Source organism: Pectinophora gossypiella, chromosome 21 (assembly GCF_024362695.1).
Source record: "Pectinophora gossypiella chromosome 21, ilPecGoss1.1, whole genome shotgun sequence".
In the NCBI taxonomy this organism is placed as follows: Eukaryota; Metazoa; Arthropoda; class Insecta; order Lepidoptera; family Gelechiidae; genus Pectinophora; species Pectinophora gossypiella.
Genome location: NC_065424.1, coordinates 592,893 through 610,307, shown reverse-complemented (window position 1 = coordinate 610,307; position 17,415 = coordinate 592,893). Strand labels below are relative to the sequence as shown.

At 41.7% G+C, this 17,415-nt stretch overlaps 1 protein-coding gene and 1 long non-coding RNA gene across 2 annotated transcripts; both read right to left on the bottom strand.

The window, feature by feature from the left end:
- Window positions 1-138: 138 nt before the first annotated feature.
- On the bottom strand, window positions 139-15,809 carry LOC126376800 (uncharacterized). Its single transcript, XM_050024347.1, has 15 exons — window positions 15,666-15,809; window positions 14,886-15,081; window positions 13,417-13,489; window positions 12,696-12,823; window positions 12,206-12,277; window positions 10,722-10,805; window positions 9,460-9,505; window positions 7,630-7,709; window positions 7,002-7,091; window positions 6,798-6,865; window positions 5,993-6,128; window positions 5,209-5,318; window positions 3,981-4,074; window positions 1,074-1,202; window positions 139-209 (listed from the first exon to the last, which is right to left on the bottom strand). Exons 1-15 carry the CDS (start codon window positions 15,807-15,809, stop codon window positions 139-141), a joined length of 1,521 nt encoding a protein of 506 aa, XP_049880304.1.
- On the bottom strand, window positions 8,474-9,354 carry LOC126376902 (uncharacterized). Its single transcript, XR_007567773.1, has 2 exons — window positions 9,145-9,354; window positions 8,474-8,907 (listed from the first exon to the last, which is right to left on the bottom strand). It is a non-coding gene; the product is annotated as an uncharacterized LOC126376902 (long non-coding RNA).
- Window positions 15,810-17,415: the final 1,606 nt, after the last annotated feature.

The following is a 17,415-nucleotide window of genomic DNA, read 5'->3' as shown; positions in this document are numbered from 1 at the left end:
TAAAAACCCCATTGACAAATTATGTAACGCTTTAACTAAATCCAAAATACCAATAAAAACTTAACAAAGAATACAAAATTTAACTTGGAACCTATAAAACTATGGATACTTGGTAATTTCTTAGATGCATCATCAGGGTTATGATGACATCATTGTGGCTGGCTCTTGGATTGGTTCTTGTGATGACGTGCGCACGGGTGTTTGGGATTCTGAAACAAAAAATGTAATACGTTACCCACGGAATACAAGAAGAGAAGAAAAGAGGTTGGTAAGACCCTAACGCGCATTTTGTATGAGAACCGCTGTCGCCGGTTCAACCCCACTCTGCTACTACTCCTGGTAACAGATAACTACTATAGCTCTACTGCTTCTCAAATTCCGTAACCACTTTACCGGCAATGTGATAGGCTACAATTTTATCATTACTTTTCGTAATACACTTGTATTCTCCTTCGGAAAGTGCTTAACAAAAAAATACACACATCAATCTCTCTCACGCAAACAAAACATATTAGTAAGCGTATAACTCGACGCGCAAGCTATATCGTATTGCCAAAGATACGAACAAACTACGGTAAGCGAATGTTTACATACGAGGGAGCACAACTTTATAACCGACTACAGTCCGATATGAAACGTATTGACTCAGATCGCTCATTTTAAGGCCAAACTTTCCCGTTATGTAATACAAAATATTTATATTTAGAACATCCGATAACTTTGTTTCTGTATAGCATCGTAAGCATGATTATTATGAAGTATTTCTTATGTAAGTGACTGTAAGTCTTTAATAAGAAATAAAGATTCTATAAACCTAAGTATGATCAAAAATATCTCAGTCTTAGCTCAGTATTTTTTTTTATGTGACTTATTGTAGATTTGCCGCAGATGGCATTAACTACTTGGCCGGACAAATGGGGAGCGCTGAAGGCTCTCACCCGGTACAAAGTTTAAGACAACAGGCCTGAGGGTGCCCAGTTGGGTGCGAACCTCGGCTCAGGGCGTCGTCTGAGAGGAAAAATATTTGATAGAATTAATCGACTCTAGTGGGTCGATAGATAGCTCGGACTTACCAGCACCGACGTCATCGTAAGCCTTCTCGCTCCAGACGTCGGAGTGCGGCGTGAACACCGCCTCCTTGTAGTTGCCATAACCATCGCACTCCACGTCAGAGCCCGTACGGCATTTCTCGCGCGCACAATCTGTTGGCACAAATTAACACAATTTTATTTTACATAGGTACTGTTGACGACAGGTCGACATGGCAATCGGGGCATGAGGTGAGCCGCGGAGGCGGGGTCGCCCCGCACACCCGCACAGTCCCCGCGGCGTCTTAGTCTTAAGTGTCGCACGAGTCCGTATCGACCGCGTTTATCGATTATAATCTCGCTCACATAATTTATTCCTATTGTGTTTTAAAAATGGCTACGGTTGCATCTTCGTCGCGTGTTTGACTTCGATTTGTGTTTGACAAAGCTTAAAGAGATAACAACGAATGCAATTTTGTCAGTCACGGCAGAAAACTGGAGCAATTTCGAAAAACATGTCCAGAACCTTGAAAATGAATATTGGGAAAAAGACATGGGAATGGAAAATGAAATGGAAGATTTTATTATAAAAGTCGGAGATACCAGTGACGAAGATTCTTTATGTTTTTGTAGCGATACGTTAGATGATTCAGATGAATAAATATTAACTTAAATGAAAACGTGGTATTATTTTATTCACATTTTGATACATACATAATAAAAATATATCGATATTGAAAACGTCACGTCACTAGAGAATTGCCATGTCGACCTGTCGTCTACATTACAGTCATGAGCAATATAATGTACCCACTTTAGGACTCTGTCGCACTAACATATTTGACATTTAGTGAGACTTACAGTTCAATTTGTCAAAAAAAGTTAATGTGACATGGTACCAAAGTGTATACATATTGATGGTCGTGACTGTACTTTTAATAAGCAGTGACTAGTGACATTGTGAGGTATGCCGGAAAGCAATGGATGAGACTTCCACAGGACCGGAAAGGATGGCGTGAAAGATAGGAGGCCTATACCCAGCCGTGGGTGCATATAGGGAGAGTAGATAGATAGACTTTAATATGTACCAAACAGGGACCACCTAAGGAGGTCTTCCTCCTCGGAGTCCAGTCCTACGTGGTCCAGTGGTCTAAGCGTTGAGTTCGATCCGTAGGTCCCGGGCTCAAATCCTGATGGCGACATATCACAAAAATCACTTTGTGATCCCTAGTTTGATAGGACATTACAGGCTGATCACCTGATTGTCCGAAAGTAATATGATCCCTGCTTCGGAAGGCACGTTAAGCCGTTGGTCCCGGTTACTACTTACTGGTAAGTAGTCGTTACATGAGTCATGTCAGGGGCTTCTGGCGGCTCAATAGTAACACTGACACCAGGGTTGATGGGGTTGGTAATCCACCTCATACCCCACATGATAGAAGGATTCAAGAGCTGAATCATCCCCCTCAGTATTCGTTACGACATCACTAACACCCTGTATATCACAGGCGAATGTCGAAGTATTTTGTCGATACCAGCAGGAGTTGTGGAGCTCGGTGTCGCAGCGGCAAACGCGCTCGGTCTGTTGTTGTTGATTGTTGAAGTTAAGCAACTTTCGCAAAGGCCGGTCATAGGATGGGTGACCACAAAAGAAAAAGTTTTCATCTCGAGCTCCTCCGTGCTTCGGAAGGCACGTTAAGCCGTTGGTCCCGGCTGCACTAGCAGTCGTTAATAACCATCAATTCGCACTGGGCCTGCGATCTCCCTATCCATCCATAGGGAAGGCCCGTGCCCCAGCAGTGGGGACGTTAATGGGCTGATGATGATGACTGATGATGAGCAGGGCTAACATGCACAACATAATAAAATTATCGAACGATTCAATAAAGTCGAAGTCGTTAAGTTTCTTTTTATCCCTAACATGCGTGCCACGTGATTTCGTGATTTTTTTTTGACGTGACTTGTTGTAGATTTGCCGCAGATAGCATTAACTACTTGGCCGAACAAATGGGGTGCGCTGAAGGCTCTCACCCGGTACAGACCGCCATGACTTATTCGGGTTCACATATTAGCACCAATCGACAAAACGATATAATTATTTCGTCAGATTCGATAAAATGACCCGTGACAAAATTTTATCACGTTACGCGTGTTAGCCGTAGCAGACAAGACCCTAGCTCAGTGGGTAGAACGCTTGACTCTCACTTTTAGGTCGCAGGTTAGAATCCCAACGTAGGTCTAAATCTAAACCAACGATTTTCATTATCAAAAAATCATAATTCATGTGTATTTTAGCTCCAAATACAATGAATAAATGCATGACAATATTTTTTACCACTATAAAATTTAAAGTAGTGAAAAATTTAGGAGTTGTCCTATAGGACATAAACTGCCAACTTACATAAACCGGCTATATACGTCCCACTGCTGGGCACAGGCCTCCCCTCAATCAATCGGAGGGGTATGGAGCATACTCCACCACGCTGCTCCACTGCGAGTTGGTGGAGGTGTTTTTACGGCTAATAGCCGGGACCAACGGCTTAACGTGCCCTCCGAAGCACGGAATCAACTTACTTTTTCGAACGATCAGGTGATTCAAGCCTGAAAAGTCCTTACCAAACAAAGGACAGTCTCACAAAGTGATTTCGACAATGTCCCCATTGGGAAACCGCGAATAAAGATATTAAAGAAAAGAAGGTTTATTGTGCGGGTACTCGCGTTTCACCGATGGGCGTGGGTTGAAAATCAGTGTTGCCCTCTGGGTAAATTTTCACTGAACCCTGGCCTGTTTTGGTGAACTGCGGCACCCATATACCTTTATGTTTTCCAACTACTTAAATATTAATGTTAATGTGTGTATATTTTAATGTTGTAAATGTATATGTGTGTCGTAGATTTTACCTAAATAAACTTTTTTATTATTATTATTATTATTAAGGTATTACTACCAACCACAGTTCATGTTGGTGACTTCAACTCTCGGTACTTTGATCCCCTGTATGATGCTGCCGTCTTCCAACGAGCAGTAGCACACGAAGCGACGGCACTGGAGGAATGGAAAAGTAACATTATACTTAAGTATATTAGCATTATTTTATTACAGATTAACTCTACAGCTAATACAGCTTAAGTAAGTATGTAGTCGTTATATGAGTCATGTCAGGGGCCTTTGGCGGCTCAATAGTAACCCTGACACCAGGGTTGATGAGGTTGGTAATTCACCTCACAACCCACACGATAGAAGAAGAAGAAGAATACAGCTCGAATCACTGGTTTGCTTCTCAATCGGGGAGCGTCGGTTCGAAACCCTTAAGTGCGTGAAATTGAAAGCAAGGGCTTTGTCGGTCGGCAAGGTATCTTGTTTACAATCAAGTTGCCCATCATCATCATCATTACCAGCCGTACGACGCCCACTGCTGGGCATAGGCCTCCCCCAAGGATCCCCACGACGATCGGTCCTGCGCTACCCAAGTTGCCCACTTTAGAATAAAATAGAACATACACACTACTATATCCCAATGGGGTAGTCAGAGGTACGTCCATCGCAAGTCAAACTAAGTACCCACACCTCACCGAGCTTTCTGTTAGACCGACGTGATAGTTGGTGAGCCGTATCGCCGTATAGGTACAGGGTGTTAGTGACATCGTAACGAAAACTTTGAAGGATGATTCAGGCCATGATTCTGAGTTGATATCAAGTGGAATTTTCCGTCGCAGAAGTATGGAACGGAGAATAATTAAACACTAAAATTTTCATGAATTTTCCGATAGGAAAATCCACTTGACATTAACTCAGAGTTCGTTACGGTGATATCATTAACGAGCCGATTTCGGCTACGGCGACTGCTTCAACTCCGACGTTCATGTGCTCGCATGTGGCTTATATAGCCAATCTTATTGGAAAAGATCCTCGCACATAGTACACCATTTAAATATGCATAATTGATCACCGTAGGTGGTCGGGCTTTCAATTCATCGCGCTTGGCGTCAAGCTCTAAGCGCCGTCGATGTTCAAATTCATGAACTTTGGTGTGATTTGACATGATTAATCAAATCAACTGTGTTAGTGAAAACTGCACTTAAGTTAAATTAAAAACTCAATTGGCGCAAGTCCGCCGCTGAGGTTGGTACCGGCACTCTCCATAAAAAATAAATAGATTTTACGTATATAGCTGTTTACTTGTACAGGGGCGTAGAGCCAAAGCGGCGTGCACTGCGGCGCATCGTAGTGGAGATGGCCGTCAGGGCCGTACTTCTTCTTGAAGAACTTCAGCTCGCGTTTGCACGGCTCTGCAGAAGTATTTAGCAACCTTTAATTAAGGTAGTAAGGCCTGGAATCCTTTGGAAATCCAAAAAAAATAACTGCCTGTTCTAGGGTAGTATATATTTTATTGGTAAGTTGTACTTCTAGTTTGCACCCGCAATCTTTTAATTTTTATATATTTCCTTGCCTTATGGGCAATTTGCCATGTACTTAGTTAGGAGTCCTTTGTTAATATATCCTTTTATTTTGGTACAATAAAGTATATTTGTATTGTATTGAATTGTACATCCCAAACTAGACAACTACTACTTAATATTACTTAGCTAACTGTGCACTATAAATACTCCTTATCTTTGTAAGAGTTGGAGTGAAGAAACTTAAAATACCTACTTAATATAATGTGCTCAAATGCTCATTGCATTGTATATGTGTCTGTAGGTAATGCGGATTGCCAACGTATACTTATGTACGCGTGTGTATGTATTCCGTGCTTCGGAAATCACGTTAGTCCCGCCTATAGACACCTCCACCAACCCGCAGCGGAGCAGCGTAGTGGAGTATGCTCCATACCCCCTCCGGTTAATTGAGGAGAGGCCTGTGCGGATCAGTGGGACGTTTAAAGGCTCTTCATGTTTTGTTTATATATGTATGGACGCGAAGAACGAGTGATTAGCCGATGAGATGTTCATCCTCAAGTCACCATTGGCTTCAAGGTCGCTCTCGTCTCTTTTCCGGCGGCTGCCGACCGTGGTCTTCACGGTGTGGATGTCCTGGCAGCGACCCTGCCGGCACACGAGCCCGTCGTCGCAGCCTGGCTCCAGGAATTCTTCTTCCACCTGGAGAAAAAGTTCTACTTGTGTTCTCACCCGGTACAACGTTTAAGACAACAGGCCTGAGGGTGCCCAGTTGGGCGCGAACCTCGGCTCAGGGCGTCGTCTGAGAGGAAAAATATTTGAAAGGATTAATCGATCCTAGTGGGTCGATAGCGATAAGCGCTGAATGAGGGAAATCATCGACCACGCCGGCGGGGTCGGTATTGGGATTCACAATCGTCCCTCGTCGATTGGAGAGTCCCTCATTCAGTCAGTCCTCACTTTGGGAATGTTCCCGGCAGTAGAAAGACGCAAACCTTATGTAAGCTTTAATCTTTAGGCAGATAAGAGCAGAGTACAAAAAAAGAATATTTTTTAAAAAAAGCAGCCATTGTCCTTACTATTAGAGTTCTTACAACAGGAACATTCCCACTTCGGAACATTCCTGGGGACGGCACACCACGGTTCCGGGCAAGTAGTTAATGCCATTTGCCAATCTTCGATAAGTCACGTCAAAACAAAACATCTGCCCTAAGTTTAGCTTGGTGCATACAGAGCCAGGAAATTCCCCGCATCAGCCCGCTCGCCACTTGAGTGCACACAAATCAAATCAAATCAAAATTCAAATCAAATACTTATTTATATTTTATTGCACACACGATACAATCAACCGAAAAGTTGTACGAAACTTACCTCGATTTCCTTGGTACCATTTACATTATGGACTGTCTTTTTGAATTCTGCACATTTCTCGTTTAATTCTGGAACATAATTGATTTCACAAAATAAAAACCTCAACAAAGGCGCCGCGGCCGCTGTTTACAGAGATTGGCTATCCATTTGTTATACGAGGTCTATCTTTATAATATTTAAATGATAAAAGAACCAAACACTAACGTTGGTATGAGCTGCACCTCCCGCAGCAGTTGCAGGTGTCCCTGTCTGGGAGGAACGCACCAGGGCGGCATTGAGCCTCCTTCAGCTTATCTGAAACAAAAACAAAACATTGCCAACATGCTAGTGTTCATCACCACTAATGCTCTCCATGGTACTTTTTAGGGAAAAATAGGGCAGTGGTTTCCGTCTGGCCTTCCGCTCCGCTGTACTCTGTCTGACGCGAGTGGGATGGCGCCCAGAGTAGTCTATTTCAAAGCCGAGCTAAGACTCCTGACCTCCGTCTCTGAATAGTACTGACAGTTACTGCTGCCCTCTGTCGCGTTCCAGGTTACAGTCCCTGTGACTTGCCCCTTCCGCCCCGCATTGCCGTACAGATGGCTCCCATCTCCGCCTCTGCAATCGTTGAGGTCTTCATCCGTATCCCTGGGCAAGGGTTCTACGTTTTACCCCGTTGGGCTGGGTCCCTATTCGAACTCAGCCACCATCTCGCTCCGGCCTACTGAAGTACCTAAATGGCGCCCACCCCCGCGGCAAGTTTATAATTTATCTTTGACCCATTCAGATACCCTATTGGTTATATCTTTATGGGACTAAATGAATGGCGTACCTCCAAATAAATAATATATACCTTCTTTGCAATCATATCCCCGGCAAGAGACTGGACAGTCGCTACCACCAGAGGGGGGCTCGTACCGGAAGTTGCGACGCCTGCCAACATAACCACACACATTGGTACGTAGCTACAATACTGAGTATTTTTTCGGGTCTCTGAGCATAAAATGAACCACCAACAAACACATAAGTACAATAAGATCTTTTGGGTCTCTGAGCATAAAATGAACCATCAACACACATAATAACACGCCTATTTCCCGTTGGGAACCATCAAATCGCCAAAAAACATGTGTATTAAAGCCCTTGTTTTAATACACATGTTTTTGGCGATTTGAAGCATACAACCAAACCAACCGCAACCGTAAATACGACCAAAACCATTTTTAAATGTGACATACCTAAGTATTAATTCTTAGGGATGTCAAATTTAGCCGTGGTAGCCTAGTTGGTATTTGTTGGTACGCTTGCCCCTTACTTTGAGATCGCAGGTACGAATCCAGCACAGGCCAATGACCAATGATTGTGGGATTTATTTTCGAATTCATGTTTGTATATTAAATAATTATTACGTGCTCAGCGGTGAAGGAAAACATCGTGAGGAAACCCCACATTCCCGAGAAATGTATTTTCGGTGGTATGTGACCTAACTTGTATTGGGCTGGTTTTCCCTTCGCGGGTTGGAAGGTCAGACAGGCAGTCGCTTCTGTAAAAAACCGGACCTGTCAAATGTTCAGGTTAGGTAATGCTAGGGAGATAATGATACCTAAGTATTCATTTAGGGGAAGGCCGGGCATAGTGGATACCTTAAGGTATTTAAGGTTATAGCAGAAAAGGTTTACAATACAAAAACAAAATAATTATCACAAATTAGTCTTTATTTATTGCTCTTACAAATACCAACATCAGTAACCAAGAATATTTAAACAATAATCAACTGCAGTTAAAATAAAAAAAAGTACGATTGTATTCGCTTTGCCCGGTACCCCGGGTAAAGCGGATACAGCACTTGGGCAAAGTGAATACCCATAATCAGTCTCTGAAAATATAGAAATAACTTTAATAAACTGAAACAATAACTTTTATTATTGACCATAAAATTATAAAATTAAGATTGGCAATTGTCACAGGTATACCCTTAAGTGCCATCAAAAGCAGAACAATCTTCGTGATACCATTGTTGACAAATGTCACAACGAATCCAATTTTCAATTAGTTTACCGTCTTCTTTTATATATATTTTCCTAATCTTCGGTGAAAACGGTGAATAAATTTTTTTAAATTTATTCATCATCTGAAACAAGTAAAAGACCTTTTTAGATAATAAGTCATCAGTGGATATGGTATCCGCTTTGCCCTACTCACTTTGCCCCACTAGGTAAATTTTGAGGTTAACACATTTCATGCAAAAACTAATAATTCTGACTTTCTGTTAAATATACCATAAAAACCTATTTTGGTATGCTACTGAATTAAGACATTCCTAAGAATCAAAAACTAGAAATATAGGAGAATTAATCAATGTACTTACCGCGTAAAATCAATCTTTTATTTACGAAAACACAAATCTCCACTCCGCGGACGGGACACGACGCAGCCCCTCGCTTCGATGTTTGCCGCGTATTAAACCAAGATGGCCCGACGTAACAGTAGTGGTGTGTTGAATTAATATCTAATATTTTAGGAGTAGTGGGGAGTATTCGCTTTGCCCGGGGTATTCACTTTGCCCAGCCTTCCCCTACATAGTGGTTTCTTGGACAACTACTGTACTGTATGTAACAACATACTTACATATTTACCTAGGTACCTACTTACGTTATTAATTTTCGATTAAAAATATACTTACATGTGTAGTGATTCTTTAGGTACATTTGGAACGGACACAGGGACGCCTGAAAACAACCATAAGAATAATATTCTTCTAAGCTTATCAATAAATCAATACAGTAAGTACAATCTATGAGTCTACCTAAGTATGCATACCTAACTACTATGCTTTCCCTTCCCCTCCCCCGTACGTCTGCCGCTAACTACATCATCTTATTATCTAGCCCATTCGATCCCACTGCTGGGCAAAGGCCTCCCCTTGGATATTTCCACTAGTCTCGACTTTGCGCGATCTCCGGCCTATCCCTTCGATGAGCACTGAGATCGTCACACCATCTTTTACGCGGTCTGCTTCGATTTCTACATCATCATCATTAATTTAAGGGCCACCCTCTTGTTGGTGTATCATTATGCATTCTTGTCTCATCATCATCTGCCCATTAACGTCCCCACTGCTGGGGCACGGGCCTTCCCTATAGATGGATAGGGAGATCGGGCCTTAAACCATCACGCGGGCCCAGTGCGGATTGATGGTTATTAACGACTGCTAATGCAGCCGGGACCAACGGCTTAACGTGCCTTCCGAAGCACGGAGGAGCTCGAAATGAAAACTTTTTTTTTTGGTCACCCATCCTATGACCGGCCTTTGCGAAAGTTGCTTAACTTCAACAATCGCAGACCGAGCGCGTTTACCGCTGCGCCACCGAGCTCCTCCACTATTGCACTACTGCTTCTCAAATTGAAGGCGCGGCACAGCGGCACAAACTACAACAGATAGACTAAAGTTGATATTAATAAACTAATATCAGCTTCGAGACTACTCTCAAGATCATATCGTCACTGAAAAGCCGTTTAAAGTATTTTTTTCGTTTTTTATCATAACTTTTTACCCATTTATCCAATCTACAGATTACCTTGAGTTTTCGATTTCTATGTCTAGCAATAGTTAGGCGTTTATGTAATTTTGCCTTTCCAGTGACGATATCCATGTGACAGTTCTTATATAAAAACAGGATTTTGAGCATGGTCTTGAGGGCAGTCTCAGCTGAGATATAATAATAATAATAAAAACATTTATTTGCTCGATATACATTGTTAAAGGTCTTAAATCTAGTACAGTAGGTATATTCAACCTGTATTCAGGTGTGCAAATTAAGCAGAGGGCATGCATAACATAATATAAGTCAAAACAATCTGAATTAATTGTGGGATTATATAAAATTAAATTAAGATTAGTTTATTAATACCACCCTAAGCCAGGAATATAAGTAACCTACTCACATCGTCTTAGAATGTGATCGCATCTAAGTGCTCGGAACTCCTGTTCAGTATGGCCCCAATAAGGGTTGCAGCCGGCTCTGAAATCTAAACACGGTCTTCTTCTATCGTGTGGGTTGTGAGGTGGATGACCAACCTCATCAAAGCTAGTGTCAGGGTTATTATTGAGCCGCCAAAGGCCCCTGAGTTGACTACGCACCTACTTACATGAGTAAGTAGGTAATCAACCTCACAACCCACACGATAGAAGAAGAAGTAAGTGGTACCCGGGACCAACGGCTTAACGTGCCTTCCAAAGCACGGATCATCTTACTTTTAGACAATCAAAAAGTCCTAACCAAACTAGGGATTACAAAGTGATTTTTGTGATATGTCCCCACCGGGATTCGAACCCGTGACCTCCGGATCGTGAGTACAACGCTCAACCACTGGACCACGGAGGCCTTAAAAGCCCTCATTGAATCTGAGTTTGAGCTGGGGTCTAAAGAAGCCACATCAAAGCTACATACATAAATTCATGCCTATTTCCCACCGAGGCAGAGATTATGGATCATTCCATTGACTTCGATCCGGACCCACTTCTCTTGCTTCCTCCACATTCATCAATCGTTTCATACACGCACGCCGGTTCAGAGTAGGTCGTCTGAAAAGTATCGGCGTCCGGAGGACGTAATATACGATCCCGACGACCCGATTACTCTAGCCATAGAGGCAGCCAATGAGCTCGCGATACCATGTAACACTTCAGGACCCCGATACCGACCGCACCGGCGTGGTCGACGATTACCCTCAATCAGCGCTTATCGCTATCGACCCAGTAGGTCGTACTGAAGCTTAATAACCTAACTTAACCTAACTATAATAAAACATTTATCACCTTAAAAATAAGCAAAGGGCTGTCAAATACTAAAACCCACGTTCATCACTAGTTTATTTTTTATTTGTGACGTGGTCAAAATCTAAATACAGGGTGTTAGTGACATCGTAACGAAAACTTTGAGGGATGATTCAGGCCATAATTCTGAGTTGATATCAAGTGGAATTTTCCGTCGCAAAAGTATGGAACGGAAAATAATTTAAATAAGCTCTAAAATTTTCATGACTTCTCCGACAGGAAATTCCACTTGATATCGACTCAGAATCATGGTCTGAATCATCCCCTTCAGTATTCGTTACAGTGTCACTAACACCCATACCTACTTGTATGGCTACTGTATGTACTTGTATGGGGTGTAAGTGACATCGTAACGAATACTGAGAGGGATGATTCAGCTGATTATTCTGAGTTAATATCGAGTGGAATTTTCCATCGCAAAAGTATAGAATTGAAAATAATTAAAAAAATCTAAAAAAACAACATGAATTTGCGACGGAAAATTCCACTTGATATTAACTCAGAATCATGGTCTGAATCATCCCTCTGAGTATTCGTTACGATGTCACTAACACCCTGTATAATAACGAGAAGGCAGAGGTCCAAGGCTCACCAATTGAAGTGACTGGCAAGAATTCTTCAGCGTCGAAGCTGTATTCATCTGATATGCAGGATTGGTCCAATTCTAAATGCGACAAAAAGATAATGTTACTAAGAGAAAAGCTTTCTCACCGATTTTTTAAATAAATTAAAATATAAATAAATAACCTAAACTCTAACAACAACAAAAAACAAGGCTGTTTAATAAATAAGGCTGGTAAGCCAGCAGTCAGCACACGCTACACACAGCACACGTTGACCGGAGTGTGGCAAAAGGCTGTTCAGGTAACCACCAAAACTAAAATAGAACCTGAAACTTAGGGTGGTATCAAGATCATGCTCAAGTCTCCGTTTTTATAAGAGAACTGTCACATTGACATGATCTTGAGAGCAGTCTCAAGGCTGAGATTCGTTTATTAATACCACTCTCAGTACCTGCGGCCTCCGTGGTTCAGTAATTGACAGTTGGACTCGGTCAGCCAACCTCACCTCAGCAAACCTACCTCTATAGAAGACACACTCGTCACAACATCTGCACTGGGTGTAATCAGCTGGTATGAACATGGCTCGCCATTTGCCATACTTCCGGTCGCAGTATGTCTGCCGTTCAGCTGGCAACACTCGCCTTTCCCTAAAAACATGCGTATTGTATACAGCATAATTATAAGCTTTATGTACGTAAAGGTATTTCAAAAGCCTGAGTTATCTCACTGCTAAGGTTTGAATTTAATGAGTTAGAAGCCTTCCAAAGACAAAGCAGTCCGATGCTTGGTAATCTATTTTTGACGTGACTTATTGTAGATTTGCCGCATATGGCATTCAGTACTTCGAGGGCTCTCAACTGGACGCTTGATTATCAACATAATCATCTTCTTATATATTAAATGGTTGTTAGTATGTGGCATCGTAACGAAAACTTTGAGGGATGATTCATAGTTGATATCAAGTAGAATTTTCCGTCGCAAAAGTATGGAACTGAAAATAATTTTATAAAAACACTAAAAATTTTCATGAATTTTCTGGCAAGAAATTTCACTTGATATCAACTCAGAATCATGGTGCTTGTAGAATTGAAAATTAAAAAAAACGTCAATTTTGCGACGGAATATTCCAGTTGATATAAAGTCAACTTTTTTTCAGTATCATTGCCTGAATCATCCCCTTCAGTATTCGTTACGATACCACTAAAATCCTGTAGAGAAAGGGTTAACAAAAAAATATTACTTGCAAGAGTCCCGGAACAGTTCACATTCCGTATAATTGCTGAATTGAGGGCATTGCGGGCAAAGGTAGCGATCTTAAATAGAAATAAACAATTATTAGGTACGATATCAGTTACATGTCCAAATACCTACTTAGGTACAGTCATGAGCAATATAATGTACCCACTTTAGGACTCTGTCGCACTAACATTTATTTGCCATTTAGTGAGACTTACAGTTCAATTTGTCAAAAAAGTTAATGTGACATGGTACCAAAGTAGTAGTATTAATGCACGTATTAATGCTCGTGACCGTACGTGACGTCGCCTTAGGCCGCGTGCAGGGACACGCGGGGAGTCTCCCTGTGCGACGCGCGGGGCTTCAAGCGATTTCTCCTTTAATGGAGAGGCGGGGCGTTAAGCGGCACGTCAAGAGGCACATCGAGCAGCGCGTCATGCGGCGCGTTATGCGGCGCGCGCAGTTTAGTGCCATAGAGGCGCGTCATGCGGCGCGCGCAGTTTAGTGCCATAGAGGCGCGTCATGCGGCGCGCGCAGTTTAGTGCCATAGAGGCGCGTCATGCGGCGCGCGCAGTTTAGTGCCATAGAGGCGCGTCATGCGGCGCGCGCAGTTTAGTGCCATAGAGGCGCGTGGCGCGTCACCCGCCGCGTCACCTGTGGCGTCGCCCACCGCGTCACTTAAGCCATATCGCCCGCCGCGCGTCCCTGAACGCGGCCTTATAGTGAAAACCACGTAAACGCCAAATTCGACAATCATTGGTTCAGGCCCGTGGTGGATTCAAACCTCCGACCTCAAAGAGAGAGGCGAGCGTTCTACCAACTGAGCTACCACGGCTCCACTTTCCACTTTCAAACTAAACCAAACATTAAAATAAAACTACAATTCCAATCTGAATCCACATCCATCGCAGTTGTCAAACTTGTCGATTCCACCGACTTCATATTCTTCCTCCTCTTCGTCTGGATTGGAACCCCTTTCTTCTTGTAGCAAGGACATAAGTGCTTATGTTCAAATATGCGATTTCTGACCCTGAAGCTTCGCAACGGGAAGTTATCACAAAAGCACGGAGGTTCGCTATGAACCCTGCCACTACTGGTTAAGTCTGTGTGCAAGAGTTGATTATGAATTCTCTTTAAAGTAGGTTTAACTTCTGAAGAACTATGTGGAAAACGGTCGGTCCTGATGTGGAATGTCTATAGCAAGGTCCATGGTCGATTTCACCGAACTCTTATTATATAGAAATGCCTGGGTAGCATAGTCGTCATAGTCCAAAATATGCACAAAACGAAATGTTTTTTGAGGCATAGAATGAGGAATAATACTACGTATAGAAAGGCTACTCCCCGCTCCCCACCAGCGTCTGAGCTAGGTTTACCTCACGTTTACCTAACGACAAAAGAAGTGAGATCTAAATGGGTGCCAAGTTCAATGGTCAGTCCTGAAATTTATTTATAACAACATAAAAACATTACCACTAGGTCCTCGACAAATGGGTCTGACAGTCCTTCTGCTGGGAAACCGGACCACGATATTCTTCTTCTCTCCAGCTTTGCACTGCTCATAGTCAATGCTGTCCAAGTTGTTGCGGACCAGAGACAGGATCTCCGTCTCTCGCCAGAACTCGCTGGTATCCTTGCTCTTGTCGATCAACATTATGAATGGAAGGAACTGTGGAAGAGTTGGCATGGACAAAGAACCTCAAATACCAAGGTATAGATGATGAGGTAGCTAAATAGAATACAGTTAGCTGAGTCAAATACAAAGGACTACAATTAAAACACATATTTAATACCGGGTTCTTACCGCGTTAAAATCAGATAGATATTTCAACACGTGCCTGATTTTAACGCGGTAATAACCCAGTATTATTTAATTATACTTAGTTCTTTGTATTTGACTTAGCTCTGTAAGTATTCTATTTAGCTAACTCATCATGTAACCTACCTATAATTTAACCGCGTAAACATCAAACAATGTCCAAAGAACTATGTTATTAATATGTAGCTAATCACGCTTGTAATGTAATTGTAATTTTTGTCATGGACAAAGCCACAAGTACCAACATACAAATGATAAGGTACAAAATACAATGTGTACCAAGGTACAAATGATATGAGGTACAAGGTAAAATTAGTACCAAGGTTACATGACATTAGCAAGAAAAGGTATCTACTTATATACAAGGGAATATGTGCTCTCTACCCGTGAGGTAGGTGTAAAGATTTATTGTGAAACCCTTTACGAAATTTTACCTGCAAGTTATCATTACGGGTTTTGTTCGCAATGGACAGCTTCGCCGCATCAGGGCTCAGGACAGGCACACTGTTCCCAAGCAATGAGTTCAACCTGCCCAGTACCAATAGGATCTCGAGAAGGAGGAAGAAAGAAAATTTCATCTTGATTTTACAATTTTTTTTAGATTACGTCTGTAAAACGGTGATTCAAAAAGCTTTGAGTGTTGTCATCGTTTTCTCTTCAGTGGACTAGAATGAGAGTGGCCAGTTACTTTTTTCGACTTTCATGGATTTTATGAAAGGAGATTGCACTAGGTACCTAGGTAGGATGTTTTTGACAGAGCTTTTGATTGTTGGCGCACATTGATTGATGCATGGCATGGTACAACAAAACAAAACTTTTAGTAAAAGATTTACTTACAGTTTTAATGCTTTTTATATAAGTATGTGGCAAAAGTCAGTAATTCGCTTAATTTTCAATAATAAAATTCAAGTCTTTGGAATGTTGGAGATATCAATTTAATGTTAATACTCATGTACTTACTTACACTTACATCTTCAGACGCCTGGCAATTGCTGCTTTTCATAGGATTGAGCATACTTTGTTGTGATGATGATGATAATTATAATGTGTTAACTATTCTATTTTTGATGCATGAGTTGTCAATCTGGTCAATGGTTGGTGTCTTCTATAATGATTTGGATCCCTTCAGACGCATATCGCAATACGCAGAATATAGCACCTGACAGCACCTCATCGCACTTTCCTATGCATCTATCCTTTTCTGTTACTCAAAACCATCATTTGCTAGAGTGAGAGCTAGCGTCAACACGCAGCAGAATCGATGAAGCGACATAGCACACCGCTATAGCATATCTATTTTAATTAATAAAAATACATTTCGAGTACAATCGTTTATTTGCCATGTAAAATTCATCATACAAAAGTGTTAAACAAAACCAAAACTTTACAAATATTTCGGGATTCCAATTTCATTTCAACATACATTTGTCTTTTATTTCTACGAAACATTTTAACAGTTCCATGAAGTACCCACATATTTTAATCCACAGTACAATACACATACGACTGAAATGTTATTCTCATATAGCAACACTGACTCGATAAAGAGCCTCGTAGGTGTTTGTGCTATTTAACTTGCTACAATTTTTACAGCTTGTCGTATGTGTGGTCCGTTTCACGGTACAACATAATACAGGTGCCTGTACGTCTCAATATTATCTAAACCTTAAGGATCATAGTAGGTACAGTCATGAGCAATATAATGTACCCACTTTAGGACTCTGACGTACTAACATATTTGACATTTAGTGAGACTTACAGTTCAATTTGACAAGAAAGTTAATGTGACATGGTACCAAAGTGTATACATATTTATGCTCGTGACCGTACGTCTAGTGCGGTTTAACTCCAAGCGCTACGCCCGGCCGTAACTGGGTGGTTCTTCCAACACCGGAAGTCAATATACGAAGTTGGCGACATATAAGTTTTAACTGGATATTTCCAGACAAAAGATTCCAGAATATATTCGCGTTAAAGGTACTTAATGATATTGTATTCCGGTGTTCGAAAAACTACTCTCCTGCGATTCACGCGCGATTCAGACAGAGCACGTCGGAGTAACTCACTAAACACTACCTATCTCGGTCTGTTAAGAGCATGGGGCTTAAAAAGGCCACATCGAAACAATTCATCTAAAAAAGCAATGTTGCAACTTGACATTTACGCATATAAAAGTAAGTGCGC